This window comes from Branchiostoma lanceolatum, chromosome 14 (genome assembly GCF_035083965.1).
Source record: "Branchiostoma lanceolatum isolate klBraLanc5 chromosome 14, klBraLanc5.hap2, whole genome shotgun sequence".
Classification (NCBI taxonomy): domain Eukaryota; kingdom Metazoa; phylum Chordata; class Leptocardii; order Amphioxiformes; family Branchiostomatidae; genus Branchiostoma; species Branchiostoma lanceolatum.
The window spans coordinates 3,058,915-3,078,281 of record NC_089735.1 but is presented as its reverse complement, the minus strand read 5'-3'; the positions used below and the strand labels follow the sequence as shown (position 1 = coordinate 3,078,281).

The following is a 19,367-nucleotide window of genomic DNA, read 5'->3' as shown; positions in this document are numbered from 1 at the left end:
TGAGTAGGTAGTTTCTGATTACTAGCGATTGGGCTGTAGTTATTTCATTTGTTGGATTTGGATAAAACATAAGCGCAAACATAGAACAGATGTGGATTAACAATTCAAGGCGACCCTGGTAGGGTCATGGCTGGATTATAATGGTTGTATTGATGTATGTTATAACCCAGACCTATGCTAGACCTTCATCTGCCTTTATACATGTACATTCGTCAATGTGAAATTTTTCTTTCGTGCTATAACTTCATTGAAACGATGGAAAAATAAAGAGGATTTATTTTTGCAAATGTTGGTCTCAACACAAAAGGTGAGAAAAAAGCTGTGAGCTTAAAGATTCCCGCTGGGACTTGTCTGAAGTAGTTATGTGACAGAAGAAGGAACAGACTGTTCCTTTGGATTGACAGGATGGATTATCTTGATAGTCCTTGACAGCCCTTCAAATGTAAACAGTGGCTTTTGGGGGGCTTAGAAATGTATGTATGATTTTAACATAGACTTCATCAGGATTAGGACGTATGCAATAATGAAATAGGAACAGAAATTGCAACAAAAAAAAAAGAAATGTTTTGACACCTAACAAATCTTGCAAGTAAGACAGAAAGACTTTTGACGAACTATTTTAAGAATTACACTCAGCACATTAGTTAACTACTTTTGGGAGCTTTCGAGACGCACTCTGTCTCTTTTTCAAACTGGTAAGTCGGATCTCGTCTTGGAGTTCTCTTGACACATGACAACACCGAAGAAGTATTTCAAGCCCTGCACAGTCTGCGTTGTAAGATGCATGTTCAAAAATGTAGTAAGGTGTTTGGAAAGACTCAGAATTCCGAAGGTTTGGACAACAGCCTGCTCAGGAATTAACATGTCAACCTGGCGATGACAGACTGGAGTGATGGCACATACAGAGGACAGGGAGTCAGCCCCTAATGGTTTGCGGAACTTGAAACCTTCGTAACATTGCTGAGATTTTACCCAAAAAAATAAAGGCTTCCATTATCCCAGATTTACAGGGCATAGTCAATTTGACGCATCTTGTCAGATTTTTAATATGTCAGGATTTCGTCTTCTAGCAATCTTTCATTTGCCATATCATTTTCAACGAAAGAGTTACGGGTAGATATCCTTTTCAATATAGAACTGTAAAAAAACTGATACATAACTTGAGACATTTCAAATCACTCACTTTAAATCATTCGTTTAAAATGTTATTTAAACAATAAAAAGATGTCCTTTTTGATGTGCAGTGTCCAGTGTGTGTACAATGTACAATATACACACACAGGAATTTGATTGTTTGCGGAATTTGAGAGATACTATCTTCTTGGAATAGCACTATCAAGTGTTTGCGTCTAGTCATTAAAGTATTATTTCTTTCAGCTGCGTATTGTACATTTCCTCCCTCTAAGGCAAGTTGTACATCTTTCTTTCAACTGCCTATCGTACATTTCCTCCCTCTAAGGCAAGTTGTACATCTTTCCTCCCTCTAAGGCAAGTTGCACATCTTTCCCATCGGTTGTCTGGACCACTGACAAGTACGCCTTCTGTCTGGTCTGAACCGTATCCGCTGCACTTGAGAAGATGTCCATTTGAAAAGTGGAGAAAAACAGGAGTGGGCTGACATGACAAGTTCACTGTGTATCCGTCGCCATGGTAACAGATCGGTCACCATGGTTACAGACAGGTTGGGACCAGGAGCTCAATTGAGGCTCTTCCATCTGTCAAACAGAAGCGACTCTGGACTGAATTATTGCCCTTCAGTACTGGCTAAAAGCCTTAACTTTTTCATGAGAACGTTTTTAGTTACCACTGCTCCAGTTACATTTCGACAGCCCTTTGCCTTCATGCAAGCAATAGGCTCCACCAGGGCTGTGTCTCCAGCTTTGAATTTGTGTCTGTCCAACTCATTGTTTGGGAGCCAATGTTGTGAAGTTCAGTTTAGTTTGCTCCAACCATTTACCTCCCCACTAGAAGGAGTTCTGTACATTATTCTTTTTCCATGGGAAGGTTTCACTCTTTTGTCTGCCCATTGCTTTCAAGGAAAGTGACAACTTAGTATGTTGAAAGTTGAAGCAACTTTACATCTGGCCCAGAATGTTAAGGTAAAGCAAGAAAACTACCTCACACTTTTAGACCAAGTGTGCTTAGGATTTGAATCGTTGAGTGAACTGTTCAGTTGCCTTAAACATTCCTGAAATGGCGATCACACATCTAACATGGCCCAGAAATGCACCTTCCAAATCCAGTAGTCTGTCTGGACTTGCTCTAGTTTCGAAAGGTGTATGTACTCAATGCTGGATTTTAGCAGCAAAACTGAATGTTGATGACATTGAGACTGAGAGGTATTTTTGAACTACATGAGTGCCTTATACTTTCATACTTAAGGCATCTACAAATACTGTACCAATAAACAATAAACAAACCTAATGTGATCAGAAAACAACAATATGACTTATCATGTATACAGTTAAAGAGGATTGTTGTATCATTGCTGTATCAAGTATAGTTCATGATTATGATTATGCTTTGATATCCCCGACTTGACCCTTTTTCGTTATTCCTGGCTTAGTCATGGCCCTGGAGTTTCTCCAATGATCTGTGATGACACAGTGAAAATATTTGCATAGCAGTTTGATGTTGGTGGCAGCTGTGTGTGATTGGTGTGTGAGGATGAGCTGTAGCCTGCACCTGTCATGGTATATGAAGTACAAGGGTATAAATAGGAAATGGAAGGAACTGACGCTAGCTGATGTAATTAAGAAGCAATCTCCTTTTTTTTGGAGAGGGGCAGTGATTTTTCTCTTTATGACTAGATGTCTTGCAGTTCTCAGTGATATGATTTCGAGGGAAGGGATTAAATTCACAGTGAAAGGGTGCCAAACTCTTATAGCAGTTAGACTGAATGAATAATTGCATGCTTGTTCAAAGGCGATTTTCACAAAGATTAAAGAAAAATTCTAAGAAGCTCTTCTTGTTGGACTCAGTGCCCTCTCACAGGTGTCCCTTTATCCAGTACACACAAAAGAATTGTAAGGTTGAAGTCTGATACCGGTAGAGTTAAAGGAGTCCAGCTTATACGATTAAGGTCCATCCTGTTTTGTTTTGATAGCACTTACCACGTTAAACTTGGCATTGGATCGTAGGAAACAATGCCAGCCAATGTCTCTTTCCATTCAGGAACAGTCTGTGTTGTGTTACAGAGGTTTCTTTTTTGTATTACACCCAAGGTTTTCTCTAAATCTGCCAATATCCGTAGTACTGGGTATCATGTCCTAAAGGCCATTGTTTGTGATGACATTGACATTAAGTTTACCCCAGTAAGGTCAGTTACGTGTGATCATTAGACCAAAGCTGATAATCTATTGGACCAGGTGAATGTCCAAGATACAGAAGAGTTGCATGTATTTAACTTGCTATAGTGTCCCTACCAGTGGGAAGTTTCGCTTAAAGCGGTTTAAGTCTTCTTTGTATCTTTTGTCAATGGTACAAAAACACCTCGCCATCTGTGAGGTCATAGTAGTCCCCTCAAGGTCAAGATCAGGTTCAGTTGGCACTTAATCTCTGTCCCAGGCACAAAACTTGACATTGTTTGCTTGCTGTCAAGTTCACTAAAGATTTACATGGGTTCAGGACGTTCTGGTTAACAACTTAATTTCTTTGGACCACTTGGGAAATGAGAAAAATAATTGTGCAAAGTGTGGTTTGATTTGCATAATATAAAATGTGATGCTTTACAAAATTACCAGAAAGCACTGTATCTTTCCCATTATGTGTTAGATTGCTTTGTTTGATATCATTTGTCCATTTTGTTGTAATTGACTTCAGTTTTGAGAACATTTTGTAGATATTGTAAGGAATCATACTTTACGTTTGTAGATGTTCGTATTTATAACAGTGTTCGAACAGGAATGAATTTTTGTGTGTGTAGGTACTACGGATATTTGTTTTACCGTGACTGCAGCATTCTTTGTCAGAGTTAGGTGGGAATATATTGTTGGAACACAGATGTCTTGTTAGACCATGACAACCCCCATGGCAACTCAGTGGGATGGTTTCCTGCCCCCCTCCCTCCACTGCTTTGTGAGACCTATGTCTTTGTTGAGTGCAGTTGACAGCTATATCTATCACCATGTAGAGTCCATAAAGCGGTTTACCATGTCTTTTTATGGAGTTGCTCCGTAGTCAATGCTGAAGGAAACAGGTTGAACTATTCCTCTGCCACCTCTTAAACTATTTCATCGGTAGTGGGGAGCACTTGTTGGAATTGGTGTAGAGCTATTGGAGCAGTCATACTGATAAGTAAAGGCTAGTTGTCCCTGGCTTTGCACAGATGGGCAGGCAGTGTGTCGTAATCGGCTCTTTCTTTGGACCCATTGCAAGGGGAGTAATACTGTCACGCTTAGCAAAGGTGGAAAATGCATTCTGTAAGGGCCATTGTTACCTTGTGCTGGCCACAACCTGGGGCTTTCCGCTGATTTTCCAGCCACAATTCCGCTTTTGTGCTGCCGCCCTTTTCCAATTCCTCCCCCACTGGCTTTCTGGTGGTTGAAAAGGCAAGTATTTCAGTCAGACATTGGCCCCCTGAATTGGAGAGAAAAGGTGCCGCTCGCAAAGGCATAAGTGGAACACATAAGTCAACAGTGATGTATCGAACCCTTAGTTAATTGATACATCTTTTTGTAAAGTGCCACCATGTTAGGTCCAAAGCAAGTGACCTTAACAAAGTTCCGCAGAATAGTTTTTTTTTCTCAAACAAAGACTTCAAGGGGCAGTGTGATATTTCAGCGGCTTGTTGACTTGTTTTCTTCCGAAAGAAAAAAATGCCTGCCTTCAAGGTCAAGGTAAAATGAACAGGCTGAATGGAAACCTCAATGCTTTGAATGAAGTTTGCTTTTCAAGTGAAGTTTGCTTTGAACTTGCAGCCTCGTTTCTGGCAGAACGGACCACTGTAGATATGGTATTGAAATAGTCTGGCACAGGATATATTTCCGTATTGAGTCATCTAAGTACAATCAAACCTGTAAAAGTGACCAGCTCTACATAAGGACCACCTGGCCATGGAAACTGTAAATGCAGATATCTTCGCGGTTTTCACGGCGACCGTTTCACCGCGAACTTAAAGCCACCGCAGACATTTTTATCCAGTACTGTAGCAGTATGTGACTATAGTGCTGCTAAGAACTTAAAACCACCACGAACATTCCTTTTCCTCCTTTACGTAAGGACCACCTGGCCATTGTGACCGCTTTTTGGTGGTCCCTTTGATAATTTTCCCAGTGACATTAAGAATCCTATCTGTAGTGACCACCTGTCCAGATAGACCAGATTTTATTGGTTCCCTGAGCGGTCTTCTTGGCCAGTCATAGCTGTCATCTATCTGTGTATGTCTTGACTGTTATGACAAATATACATGTATGTCGATTTCTTTTGTCAGTTTCTTTTCTTCTTCTTGGTCTTGATAAAGACTGATTGCTCTTTCGTTTATTCATATCTATGTTTTCCTTTTATCTTCAAATAACATTAATATTACCCGCTGTGAAGGCAATCCTCTACCTCCTTACCCTTTCCAAGTAACAGGACAGAGAAAGCAGAAGGATTAAGATGAATCTAAATGTTTCAATGACACAGTCCATACAGGCATAACAGGTTGGTCATGGGGGAGACTTAAGAGATCTTAAAGGAATCATCCCAGAGACAAAGCATAGTCTCCCCGAAGGAAGTGCATGAGTCAATGCCAGGCAATTATAAGGACTAGGAGGTACAAGGCTCTTGAGGAAGGAACCCATTTGAGGAGGATTTAGATACAGCTTCTGTTTATTTTGCAATTCTTTACTGGGTTTCTAATGAAGTAGAGGGGATTGACCGCTGGTGATGCAGTCCTCGAAAGTATGTTTGTCTGCATGTCTTAAGTTATCATGGTTTCGTAAGCCAGTGGTGAGCCAGTAGTGTTTATTTTTAAGGTGCCCAAGGAGCGTCTTCTGGTCAGTTGTGCTTGGTTTCCTAAACATGAGTTAATTCCTTAAGAAGGAATGGAATGACGGAGTTGTGCATGCTTGCCTGCTAAAGGGGTCCAAAGCGATGTTTATTTTGGAAACGCAGCGAGGGAAGCTGGCTCCTATCCGGCTTGGGAGTGTTGCGAAAGCAAGCCATACATCTAGACAAGCTCGTACCATTAAAGTGTTAAAAGACAGGCAGAAGCTGTTATCCTCTTAGCTGAGTTCTCTGGGGAAAACTGCTTTGGACTATCAGATCATTTTGTCTTCAGGTGTTTTAGCACAGTTTTGTCCTTTATTGTAAAGTAGATTTAATCATCTTGGCTTTTCTTCAGAGAATGATTTGGGGGCTGTCTCCAGGACCCATCTCTCTGACCTGGGGTGGAAGTTTGCTTGTTGAGACACAAAAATTTAACCCCGTCTGAAAATCTGAACTTCATGAAATTGATGACAGATTCAACAACGAAAATCAACCACACGGGCTCCCAAATAGTAAGTGAGACAGATAAAAATTCAAAGCCAGAAAGTCCCGATCTTAACTGAAGTTTATTTTTAAAAAGGTTGATTTGATTGTGTAATACACCTACAATGCTTTAGAAATGCTTACATCACACATATCAAGTTTCGGTAGGGCCTTTGATGTTGAATAGCATTTCTCAGTGTTGCAAACCTTTGTTCTGTCTCTCTCAAGGCTGACTCTACTGAACTGTCAACACATATCACTGCATTCTCTCAAGATTGGTGTTTGTTCCTGAATATTGTGGTAGACATTCTTACCGGTGAGTTGAATTCTGAAGCAGACAGCAGTGTAGTGATGCATTGTAACAGTATCTTTGGTTGTGGCTCAGACACTTGTTGAAAATCTTAAATCATTGTGACAGTTACATTTACCTCATCAAAATGATTGAAGGGTTAGTTATTTTAAAGCTAGATGACTTCGGGACTCCACCCGATCATTTAACTGTAACAATGATGTTCAGGTGAAAGAATTGTGTTAGGAACTAGACATTACAGCATTGGAAAGGTTGAAAGGTCTACATACTGTACATGTACTATGATGTAGTTCAGTTTTTCCCTCATCAGAGACCTCTATTGGTTGATACCAGTACTGCATGCTTTACCTACTTAGTACATTTGGCATAGGCCAGCAGATTATATCTGCACTGATATGTAATCAGCTTTGACTTAAGCTATCATAGGTTGTCTTCAGTTAGACTTAGACATCTATAGTTCCTTTGCAGTGTATGTCCAGAATCATACACTAAAATCCCTAGATATTTACCAAGATTCTTAAAGTAAGTCTGTCTGGTCAGATGATTGTATGGCGTATCTCAAGCTTCTTGAGAGTAGATAAACACTTAAGTGGGTTGAGCAAGTGTTTCCTAGCAGCATCACTGTTAGAGTATCTGTTCCCTTATCTTCTTACATTCCTTTCCAAAGGATGGCCCGGCAGCAGCCACAACCTTAACCACTGGCATTGCCTATCTGCCTAAGTGTTTAGGCTTCATGGAGGTACTGGACTCCTTGCTCTTATGCACTTGTGTGTTACTGTAGTGGAAATGTGTACTAACACCAATTGGTACAATTGCAGAAAACAGGTATTTAGAATTCTTACATATAATGTAAATGGGTCCCTTATGAGTCGAGAAGTAGTACACAGTTTCTTGTACATGTAATTCATGCTGTTGAGAACTGGAGTTGGCACTTTGGTTCAAACCTTATCATTCTGGGGGCAAGCCTCCACTTCCCGAGGAGCTTGAAGCCTTGCCAACAGTTCTGTGGCCATAGTAGACTATTAGGAATCTATGTTATTCTGTATCGGAGTAGGCAAGGTGATATAAAGTAAAAAGCTGTTGTCTGAGGTGAAGTATGGTGCATTTTCATATGGCTGATAGTGCAATGCAGCTTTACGAATGCTCCAATGCATGAAAAGTTGATATATATTTCTTTTGTATGGTAGTCCGTTTGTGGTTTATTCTATAGGTTTATATCACTTAATGAGACAAAGTTCCAACTATGTTAATGTATGTACATGCAAGAGTGGATAGATATTAGTGAGGGTCTGCATGGGAGTCCCGACAACGCTGAATTCTGAAGAAACTCCTACCTGCCAATTTCTTGAGTTACAAACAAGCTTTCATCAGTTTGACGCTTGAGATCAGTCGGGCTGGCTAAGGGAATTTCCAACCGATATAAACACACGTTCATGCAACCGTTCATTTTTTTGGGTTACAGATTCTTTTAGGGTACCCATTCGGAGTAACACAGGGATGAGACCTTAATAATCTTCAGAACCTGCTCCTTTTTCTGCTCGCTAGAATTCCTTCAAGACCAGTCCAGTCAGGTGATAGATGTAATAACTGATCCCGATGACAGACCAGCTGCTGCCAATGACTCCGCAAATTTGTTCGAACTGCAACCCAAATTTTTGCAGCAAAATGTCCCGGAGACATTCATCTAAATTAAGTGGACCCACGTGGAGGTGGGAGATTTCAGAGTGCGACCCGTTATTGGAAGGGACAAGTTCCTAGGTGGAAGGTGTCAGGATGTGATCATTGCCACTGGAAGGAATTAAGAATTTTAATAAAGTTTTGATGGAAGGACGGATAAGGCATGGCCAAGGTGGTTGGGTGATCAGAAGACCCTGTCAGATAATCATACGGGTGACCCGACAAGTACTGACTCCTCTAAATTAGATACAGAAGAAGTAGGAAGGAAGGAAAGGGGTACTTGAAGGCTAACAGATCAACATACCATTGTTCGCCTTCCGTCACTCTTAGAAAAATGTGAAAAGAGCTCAGCGTAGATTCACACATGCTAACGTGAGGTCACTGAGAAGTGTAGTTGTAATAAACTACAAACAAACACAATTGAAAATGTCTTTTTTTCTCTTAATGCCAACTCTGTCATCGGCTGGTACTAGTTGTTAACACAGCTCTATGTAGAAAGCACAAAATTAGACCATTGCCAACCATCTTCAAAGGCATACGTACATGTATGTACATTTGTATCTGTAGATTCTTGCCTCAGCTCACCTAAGATTGACCCACCCTTCCTCAGGCCATTAGGCAAGCTGACTCAGATTCTCAGAAAGGCAGGCGGTGCCACATACCTGGGAATCCAGCCCTGTCCAGGTGCTGAGAGATGGAGAAAGACCGTGGTCCTGCCATTAGTATGGGACGACCATACTGTACACAAGATATTCCTAACTCTTATTACCTTCGCCGAGAAGGGTATGTTTTCGATGCTGTTTTGTGTTTGTAGACGACATAACTCGAGAAGCTGTGGATGCCATGATGGATCTTTACGATATTTGGTATGTGGGTAGTGGTCAGGAAAATGAAGGTCAAGTTCGATAATGGGCCACCTAGCAGCTTTCTTTGATACTGTAGCGAAACTTTTGGTTGTGATATCTCGTATTATATTTGTATGGCCATGTATGGTCATGGTTTTTGAATGGAAGAGAGCTCTTGTTAAAAGTTTTTTGTTACCTTTAGGAATGACTCTGAATTCATGCTTCCATCAGGCTTGTTCATACATGTAGCTGAATCAGAAAGCTGCCATAAGGCTGATAGCCCAAACCTAAGCTAGCATTAACATGGAGCCTTTGTAGAAAATCTGAGAATGTTGAAATCTGCTTCTGGAGACTTTCCAGGGCTTTATCTGACAAGTACTATCTCTACTTTCTTTGCCTGCCTGCTACCCTGGTATGATAAGTAGCTTCAGATGTTTCTTTGAATTCACTTTCAACGAGTCGTAGCACAGATGTCTTATACGGTACCCAAAATGGACAGGACATTAAGTGTTGAGGTGTTTTACAAGTGGTATCACCTTCTTAAGTGGTCCAAAGAAGGTATGTCCCTCGCGGGGCTTTGCTGAGTACTGTGTAAATGTAGATGTAGATGGAAGTAAGGATCTCAGCTTTTTCCATGGTCTTATTTGTGACATTTCTAATCATCAATGAAACTTAGAGGAATCGTCATTTATTTAGTCTGTATACCTGATCTGAAAATAAAACAAGCCTATTGTATGCAAACCCATGCTGTTCACTGTGTCGCAAGATTCGTATCAGCAAGCATGTGAGCCGGATTGGTTATAGACATGGTTGAACTTGGCGTAACCATTGTACGGTTTGTCGCAGGAATCTTAATGATGTTGATCCTGGAGCTCTCGGCACCTTGTTTAACCACCTTCCTGACAGACGCCCAGAAGTGCAGTCTTGTTGTCAGCTGCAGGAATGTGATAATTAGCTTCTGGAAGGGGGTGGGGGTGGTAGCCTATGCTGCACTAGCCTGGGTGCCATCCTCCGTAGTAGCCGCTGGCTCAATCTTCGTGGTTAGCAATTGAAAGTATTGAGCCAGTGGTTAGTACGGAGGATGGGAGCCAGGCTAGTGCTGCACTAGTATTCTAGCATGTGTGTGTGTTTGTATGTAACTAAGTGAGTGTGTTTGTGTGTGTGTGTGTGTGTGTGTGTGTGTGTGTGTGTGTGTGTTTGTGTGTGTGTGTGTGTGTGTGTTTGTGTGTGTGTGTGTGTGTGTGTGTGTGTGTGTGTGTGTGTGTGTTTGTATGTAACTAAGTGAGTGTGTTTGTGTGTGTGTGTGTGTGTGTGTGTGTGTTTGTGTGTGTGTGTGTGTTTGTATGTGACTAAGTGAGTGTGTTTGTGTGTGTGTGTGTGTGTGTGTTTGTGTGTGTGTGTGTGTGTGTGTGTGTGTGTGTGTGTGTGTGTGTGTGTGTGTGTGTGTGTGTGTGTGTGTGTGTGTGTGTGTGTGTGTGTGTGTGTGTGTGTGTGTGTGGAAGTGTGTGTGTATGTATGTATGTGTATGGGGAGGAGACACATTGACAAAGGCCTAATCTTCTATAAGATTAAGAGGCACATTTCAACCAGAGACAACTTTGATCATGCATCATATTAATCCTCATGATGTTAGAACAGTCATCTATGCCTAGACGTATAATTCAAAACAGAGACAGTCACTGTTGAATGAAAAGGATACAGCACAATCAGACCAGTTAATGGAAGAAAATTAATGCAGTTCTACATGCCAGGGATGTCAGCTTGCCCTTTAAATCTTGTAACAGTGAAATCCAATGGAATTTGGTAATTGAAGTCATGCCTGAGAGACCCTGTCTGTGACAGTGTATGATGCCTTTTCTGGCATGTGTTCATAGGGCGTATTCAATTTGTCTGTTCAAAAAGGTTGGAAAGAATTCAAGTTCACAGATTAAGATGATTACAAAGTGCTATGAAACGAAAGGAAGTGGAGTCTATGTAAAAGAAGTAGAAGTAGGTATGTACTAGTAATTAACATGGAGCACCAAGTAGCACCAAGGCCAAAGATTTATGAACTTTTTGTCTTGTTGTTCACTCTTTTCTCATAAGATTTTTCCTGCTGTTCTTGTGAGATTTCTCCCCATTTTTTCACGTAACATCAACCCACAAATTTCCAAGTCAATCTTTATGTTGTCTCAAATATGCTCTCCCATTTTGCTTGGCCTTTTGTTCGGTCCAAAGGTCTCCTTGTTATTAGTGCATGATTGAGTATTATTACATGATATATGATAGTTTTGCAAATGAGTCATGGTAAGAACCAAGTAGCTATGGGCGGTCCTATCCGGCTATAGAGGTCAAGTCCTCTGCAGTCTTCTAGGGTGATGCATGGCTTCTCAGAAACCCGACAACTTCAGCCACCATGATAATAAGGAGTAGACTAAATATGCCTGTATACTTCATCTAGATTAACTTGTATGTTTGGTATCTACATGTATCAGGTGGCATTGAATGGCTATGTCAGCAGACACAAGATTTAGAGGTCATAGCTTCCATTCTTGGCTAGATGTCGTGTCCTTGAGAAAGGCACTGAACACAACTTTCCTCACTCCACCCAGGTGTAAGAATTATTGTTATTGGGTAGGCCGAATACTCTCTCTTCGCAGGAGTGAATTGCGAGGAGCGCACGTTTGGCGGGGCTAGATCGCAAGGGTCTGTAGCGACTGCCATTTGGCGCGCAGGTAACCTCAATACGACAATTGCCCCATGTGCAGCCATAGGACTGTCGGTTTTGAACCGCTCACACCGGGAAGGACCCTTACTCTTTTCGATAAGTGTGGTGGGTCCTTGAACGTGCTCAAGGTGTGGCTCTCCTCAAACACGGGAGCTAGGTACTCATTTACACCTGAGTGAAGTTAGGAAAGTCGTGTTAAGTGCCTTTCCCAAGGGCACAACGTCAACGGGACAAATCAGGGAACCCCGGATTCGAACTCAGTATCTCTGGGTTCTGGGGGCAAACATCTTGCCACTGCGCCACCGCAACGCCACCTGGGTACCTGACTTTGGTTGGAGAGGGATTGGCTCCGCCTTTGAATGCTGTACCCTAGACACAGTGGATAAGAACCCACTGCCCCTATGACCTCAAAAAGGCTATTGAACTACCTTTACCTTTTACCTTTTCAATGATCTGCCACTGTTCTTTCTAGAGATTTGTAAGCTCGCTTGGAACTGTCGTAACATCTGTCAAGGCTGTTACAAAGTTGGCAGTAGACAGTTGCTCAGGATAGTGTTTATTTACAAGTTAGGTTGCTATGTGTAATAACAGCACTATAACAGTTTGCTTAATTATTAGGTCTGGAATTTTTCCTCTATCTACGCCTTCCAGGTCTTTGATGTTACGTCTGGCTCCAGCTTGAGATCATATCACACCACATCAAAGTAGAAAATATCTTTTGATCCTAGAAACAATGGCTGTTTTCCCCTTTATCTCAACCCCAGCCTCGCCGACCAAGTTTAAACACAACCTGGCTAATATGTAACTCCTTCCATGTGTCGCAAATAACCTCCTTGCTATTTCAATTAGGATGCCTCTTGGTCTTTGACCTATCATAATCCTTTTTATCTTTTATTATCGTATTTGGTTATCGATTTTTAAGTTCAAACATTTGCGCAGTCTTTGGTTTAAAGCATGGCTGTCTCTCGGACCGGTCCCACTGGAAAAAAACAATCTGTCCTTAAAAAATCTTGACTTCACGACATTTTCTGCTGCGACCTTGCAATTGGTGCCTAGTCTCTACCGGACTAACCATGCCAGCTATAGGGAGAATACTTGCCTGGGAAGTTTGGCCACCAGAGGGTTTCATTTGCAAGCGCAGCGAATTATTAACCTTACCATGGACTGACTCTACTGGCCAATTATTCCTTTTTTTGATGAATTCTATGGTCCATAGGCCCGTAGGAAGGCCTGGTGGAGGCTATTGGCGCTGCCAGGTTTCCTGCGCTTGTTGACGTTGTTGGCTAGGGGAAGCCCAGGTTGCGGAGTACCTGCGGTCTGGTTCTTGCCCTCAGGTGCACTGATCTTATCTCCAGACGCTAGCTTTGTTCTTTGTTCCGCCGTCCTCTGACATCCCAATCATCCAACTTACTTGTTGACTTCTCCATGGATACAGTCGACCCTATATAATTGACCACTTCAACATAAGGACCGCCTGATAAATGTAACCACATTTTCGTGGTCCCTTAGATAATTTGTCCCATTGACACAAACATAAATAATCCTGTCTATGCTTTTGCGCTGACTGGAAATTTCCTCATTTTTAGTACTTCACATCACATATGATTTATAGGATATGTAGGGTATATAAACTATATAAGTAACTTATTAATTTTCTCTGTGCATACTTCAAAAAAAAAAAATTTAGAAAAAAAAAGTAAATTTTTTTTTTTTGGGAAAATAAAAATCCGTTTACCAAGAAATTAAATTGGTGTGGCCTTAGATAAAATGGAAAAGCATACATGTACTTACCTTAGATTGTTTCACCATAAACTGACAGTATTTTTCCCTTCTTGTGTGTTACAGGTCCTCCGGGCAGAAGAGGAAAGAGAGGCAGAAAAGGTGATACAGGTATTGCCATTTTACATACTAACACAAAACTCCATCTCTAGTATAAAGAGATAAGCTGTTCTCCAACCCAGAGATTGGACTCAACAGAGTTTTAGACGGACTGACTTGCTCATGAGTCTTATATCACTTATAATCACGGTTTTGCATTTCAAAAGCTCAAAAGCAAGGTTGGTAAGAATGACTGAATATTGAAGTATTGTAAACATAATGGAAGTTGATGCTAAGGGGCAAGAGTTTATTGTTTTTTTGCAGTACTGAATTGCACTAATATTTTCTTCTTATTCTTCCAGGTGACCCAGTAAGTATGGAGATCAAAGTTCACTACCAAGGGAGTCCCAACTAAGCTGCCTCCGTTATTCAATTACATTTAAATAACCGAATCGTAGTTGTCATTTTGTAATTTCTAATGAATCACTGTAATTTCCACATTTTTTGTTTGTAGTTGAATCAATTTTGTTTTTCGTTGTAGTTGTAATCAGTGCATATTTAACTAAAATTTTGATTCTCTCCATCCCTTTTTTTCTCCCCCAGGGCCCACCAGGCAAAAATGGCTTTCCGGTATACCTCCTCACACATCCATATACCTCGCTAGTGTATCTTATATTATGTAGGGTTAATCCGCATCGGCTTTTTAGCGAATGCCCACAAACGCCCACTCTGGCGAAGTCCGCGCTGCACGAATCTAATTTTTTTTGCTTGGAATATGTTCAGGTTGTGCTCCCATTAATTAATCCTGAGTTTCAAGTCAATCCATCGATCCGAAGTTAAATAAAGCGAACTTGAAGATTCTTACCTGGCTTTTTAGCGAATGCCCAGCAAAAAAGGCTTTTTAGCGAATGCCCACTATATCAGCCAAAATATCGGCCATCGTGACACGGGCGCTAAATCTAACACCATAATCATGTTCAACAAGTTGTCCCCTGAATGTGTACCCAGTTTCCGTGCTGTACACGCCTGTAAAGTCACTTTATTTTACGAAATACACGGCGTGGGAATCCACTGCCCCGGACGTAAAAAATCCAATATGGCGGCTCATTTGCATATTTGGGACAGGTTACTAGCGGCCTCTACCCCGAATACGTGCCGCAGGCCGCGCCGTGTATTTCGTAGAATAAAGTGACTTTACAGGCGTGTACAGCACGGAAACTGAGTACACATTCAGGGGACAACTTGTTGAACATGTTTATGGTGTTAGATTTAGCGCCCGTGTCACGATGGCCGATATTTTGGCTGATATAGTGGGCATTCGCTAAAAAGCCTTTTTTTGCTGGGCATTCGCTAAAAAGCCAGGTAAGAATCTTCAAGTTCGCTTTATCTAACTTCGGATCGATGGATTGACTTGAAACTCAGGATTAATTAATGGGAGCACAACCTGAACATATTGCAAGCAAAAAAAATTAGATTCGTGCAGCGCGGACTTCGCCAGAGTGGGCGTTTGTGGGCATTCGCTAAAAAGCCTGTCCCGGGTTAATCCATGTTAGACTGCCTACTCCACTTCCCTTCTAATAATCATGACTTGTCATACTAACTGTTTCGACACAATTCTGCATGGTTTTCTTGACAAGAATGACGTTACCGATTTGCAACGGACTCTGAGAAAAGATTAATTTATGTTTTGCATGACTCAGATTGCAAACAATTTTGACCAGCAATAAGTATAAGTGGTTAAGTTTGTTCCAAATGCGGACAACACAGGTAAACGTATCATACAGTACCCAAAATCCAAATAGACATCTAACGGTTTTATTCAGTGTCACACGAGTAGTATGAGATGAAAAGAAGTCCAGCATCTATAGGAACAAACTGAGAAGGGAGAACCATCTGGGAGAGAACGCAGGGTCTCCTAGGAGCATTAGGAAGTTGTCTGGATTACGAAAAGTTACTGACGTTAATAATCGCAGTGCTCTGCAACTTAAAAAGCGTGCAATGCTGCATGCACCCCTCCCCCCTTGGGTGTCCCCAGTCGACCTCACCGCATCGCTTCCACATTTCTGATAATCTTCACTGTGGTCCAGGTTTACTGCTCTACTGACAGTTGAAGTGACATTGCAAGGCATGACATCTCGATATTGTTAAGATAGATAATAGATGGAATACTGTAAACATTTATTGTTGTAACATCTGCTAACATAATCCCACCAGGGTACAAAATTCTGCCATCCTGAAAAGATTCGTCCAAACAGATCTCCAACCCAACGTCACCCAGTATAATGCACTCCTGTATGTCTAAACTGTGCATACCTGGGGAGTGCTGCACCAGAGATCTCTCAAACCCACTGCTTTTCAAAGAGGCAGATATATGTAACCTGATGGGTTAATGTTAATGGCGGTTACATCCAATAATGAAAGTTATTATTGTATATGACATGTAATGTTATCACTGTTATCTTGATTTCACTGGACAGAGTACAAGTGTAAGAAATTCAAGTTTGATTCTTTATGATAGTCTTTTAAGATATGTTCAATTTAGGCTTTTGTTAGGCCTTGTCGCAGTACAGTTTAAAGTCAGAAGTAAAGAAAAGTAGTAAGCGATTGCACTATATTTTGCTGTATTATTAGTTGGAGAAAAGGCTTTTGCCATGAAGAAGAAATGTCTTTATACTTAACTACAGTTTTGTTTTCTCAATCTGAAGTTGCGAAAATAGTCTATCAAAGTAGAGTACAGGTATTGAAAAAATGAAAATTCTTGTTAACTGTAAACTGTCAATGGAAAAAAGAATCTTGCATGCGCCTTTTCCTTACAATGAAGTCCCTATCTGAAGCAGTGGACAGTTTTTTTTACATTAGTTAAGAGATGTCCAGATCTTATTCATGTGCTAAAGCCTTGGCTCAGCTATTGTGATGATGTACAATGTAGGTAGTGAACTTGAGGCTGTTTTGTTCCTTTGCTTTCTTGTGTGTTCCCTTTACTCCCTGTAGGGTGGCATTGGTCTTCCAGGGGTTCCAGGGAAAAAGGTGAGAGGTCGTGTCGAAGGGCAACATCTTACATTTATTTTGTATTCATAAATCTATTGCAGGTTTGCGTAAGCAAAACCTATTCCCTATTCTGTTTTACACTTGACATGTTCATGAATATGTTGTGGTTATCACGATTCATTTCAGCTCCGCACTGTCGCCATTGCCACAAACGCAACACGTTCGCTTCTGTCCCACTCTTAATGTCGCCACGATCACATGGATGCCACTCTTCTCTTCTTAATGTTTTGCAACAACCGCTATCCTTGCAAAAAAGGATAAAGTGTTTGTGGGTTTTGCTGTGCTTGATGCCATTCATGTGGACCGGTCTATCATGCTGGAATGTTCCATTTGTGTTGCAGGGGGAAAGAGGGTATCCAGGGTTTAAGGGGGATAAAGGCTACAAGGTAGGGATGAGGATGACATTTAACATCCAGTCCAATACTTTTGTTTTCCTACATTTAGGACCTTTCTTTTCACAAGTACTCTAGGTCAAAGCCGTCACCAACGTTTGTTCCATCACTTCTAGGGAGTCCGCGGTCTGGATGGGGTTTGCCTTCCTGGTCCACCTGGCATGTCGGTAAGTACTTCGCTACGTTTTGTTGAACTCAACTTGAAGACCCTTCTTTTTCCATGTAAAGAAAGCCATGTTGATTCGATTACAAATGTATAAGGTTGACATCCTTGCGCATATCAATTTTCATAAGTTTCCCAAAATAAAAAGTTTTTGACCGTACTGTAAACCGTACAAAGCAGCTGCAAAATGAGTAAATAAATACCGTAAATTGCAAAAAAAGATCAACAATGGATACTAATGTGGTAGAAGTCAATTCCAAGAAGAAGATGGAAATATCAAAAATGAAGAATCATATTATTTGGTTTACCACATTCTGTGTGTTCAGTCATTTGTTAAACCTTCCTGACCACTTAGATTTCATCATGAAGACAACGTTTTTATTACCAATATTTGAAATAGTTGTCATGCCTTGTGGAGCAATGAAGTTTTTTTTTACCTGAAGGTTATGTCTTAAGTAGTGTTTGTGTGTATGTCCATCTGTGTGTCAACAAGAGAACTCAAGAATGCCTGGATAGATTGTCGTTATATTTGTTTTGTGGGTAGGTCTTGATGAGACCTCAAAATGATAAGATTTACGGCCCCCTAGCGGCTTGTTTTCTAATGGTTTTTTTGTTTTTTTCCAGGGAGCAAAGGGGGACCGAGGATACCCAGGATTTCCGGTGTGTCCTGTCTTCAGGATTCCCGAAACCTCCATTGTGTTGGCCATGAATTCCTTCGATTATCTGTCCCAAGCACTGATATTACACACAGTCACACCTTACTGGACAGTTAAATAGTTTTTTAACCATGTTTGACTCGGAATCTAGCTTCTTTATGCTGCCTGAAATGCACAGAGATGATGTTTGGAAGAGGTATGCTAGCTTCGTCAGCCCATTACAGTTTACAGAACCCTTGTAACACACATGCAGGGCTGTTGACATGTAACACACAGTTGGTTGTAACATGCCAAAATATGTTGTAACACACGAGGGAAGTAGTTGTAACTTGTAATGCATATTGGGCCACACCAATGTTATTTTTTGGTTCTAAGATTCCACATTAAAAGAGAGTCTGAGGGAAAGTATTTACCTTGGTGCATACAGGTTGGAAGTGTGTACAAAGGAGGGCTGTCTCCAGATTTGATATTTTTTTCAGTCTGTCCCTGTCATTGTTTGGGAGCCCATGTTGTTAACATTTACTGTCAAGTCTGTCATTTCAAGCTTGTATTTATTTTCATCAATTTCATGTCAGAAAATTCAGATATTTTGACTGACAGAGTGAAATTTTTTCCCATCCAAATTGCAACAAGCAAATTGTGTCCTGTGACAGAGGGAAGGGTTCTGGAGATAGCCCTGGTACAAAGTCTGATGGAAGTATTTCTTACAGCACTCTGATTTCATCTTGGCCTCTCACAAGAGTTTTACTTTGAAATGTCTTAAAACCAAAGAAATGAACCGGTGTGGCTTAAGAATGTAACACACCAGCAAGGCTAAGAATTGTACTGTAACACATGGAAAAAGAAGATTCCATAGAGGTTGACAGTGGCACACTCAAACACAAGACACCGAGTTCAGTATTGTAATAAGGAAAGGCAAAAAATTGATGGCACAAATTCAATCTAACAATGAAGGTTTTGAATTGCATTACAGATTCAACGTATCAAGTTTTTGCCTTTTTTTGTCATTGAGAACTACCTTTGCACTTATATACAACATGTACATCATAGGATTTTACTTAGTACACAAAAGAGCACTAATATTTTGCAAGCCCTAAGTCAAAGTACTTGCTTGTAAATTACCACATTGACGTCACAAAAAACCTAGAAAAGACTGTCTCATAAAGGATGGTGACCATAAAGTTGTCTGTCATTTTTGGTGAAAGCTGTGCCACCATTCAAACCATTTTGAAGTGCAATATATCTTTGTTACCATACACTTAGATATCTGAAAGACAGAAAGCATCCCCTAGGTATGT

General features: G+C 40.9%; 2 protein-coding genes across 2 annotated transcripts in view; both read left to right on the top strand.

The window, feature by feature from the left end:
- Positions 1-13,968, top strand: part of LOC136448912 (collagen alpha-1(XXV) chain-like) — a 73,890-nt gene extending 59,922 nt beyond the window's left edge. The window contains exon 3 of the mRNA XM_066448621.1: positions 13,838-13,968. Within this exon, the coding sequence (XP_066304718.1) occupies positions 13,838-13,923 (86 nt within the window). The 3' untranslated portion in view covers positions 13,924-13,968. The remainder of the gene's footprint in view (positions 1-13,837) is intronic.
- Positions 13,969-14,175: 207 nt separating this feature from the next.
- Positions 14,176-19,367, top strand: part of LOC136448910 (collagen alpha-1(I) chain-like) — a 52,862-nt gene continuing 47,670 nt past the window's right edge. The window contains exons 1-6 of the mRNA XM_066448620.1: positions 14,176-14,180; positions 14,414-14,440; positions 16,802-16,837; positions 17,200-17,244; positions 17,367-17,417; positions 18,038-18,073. Coding sequence (XP_066304717.1) covers positions 17,412-17,417; positions 18,038-18,073 — 42 coding nt within the window. The 5' untranslated portion in view covers positions 14,176-14,180; positions 14,414-14,440; positions 16,802-16,837; positions 17,200-17,244; positions 17,367-17,411. The remainder of the gene's footprint in view (positions 14,181-14,413; positions 14,441-16,801; positions 16,838-17,199; positions 17,245-17,366; positions 17,418-18,037; positions 18,074-19,367) is intronic.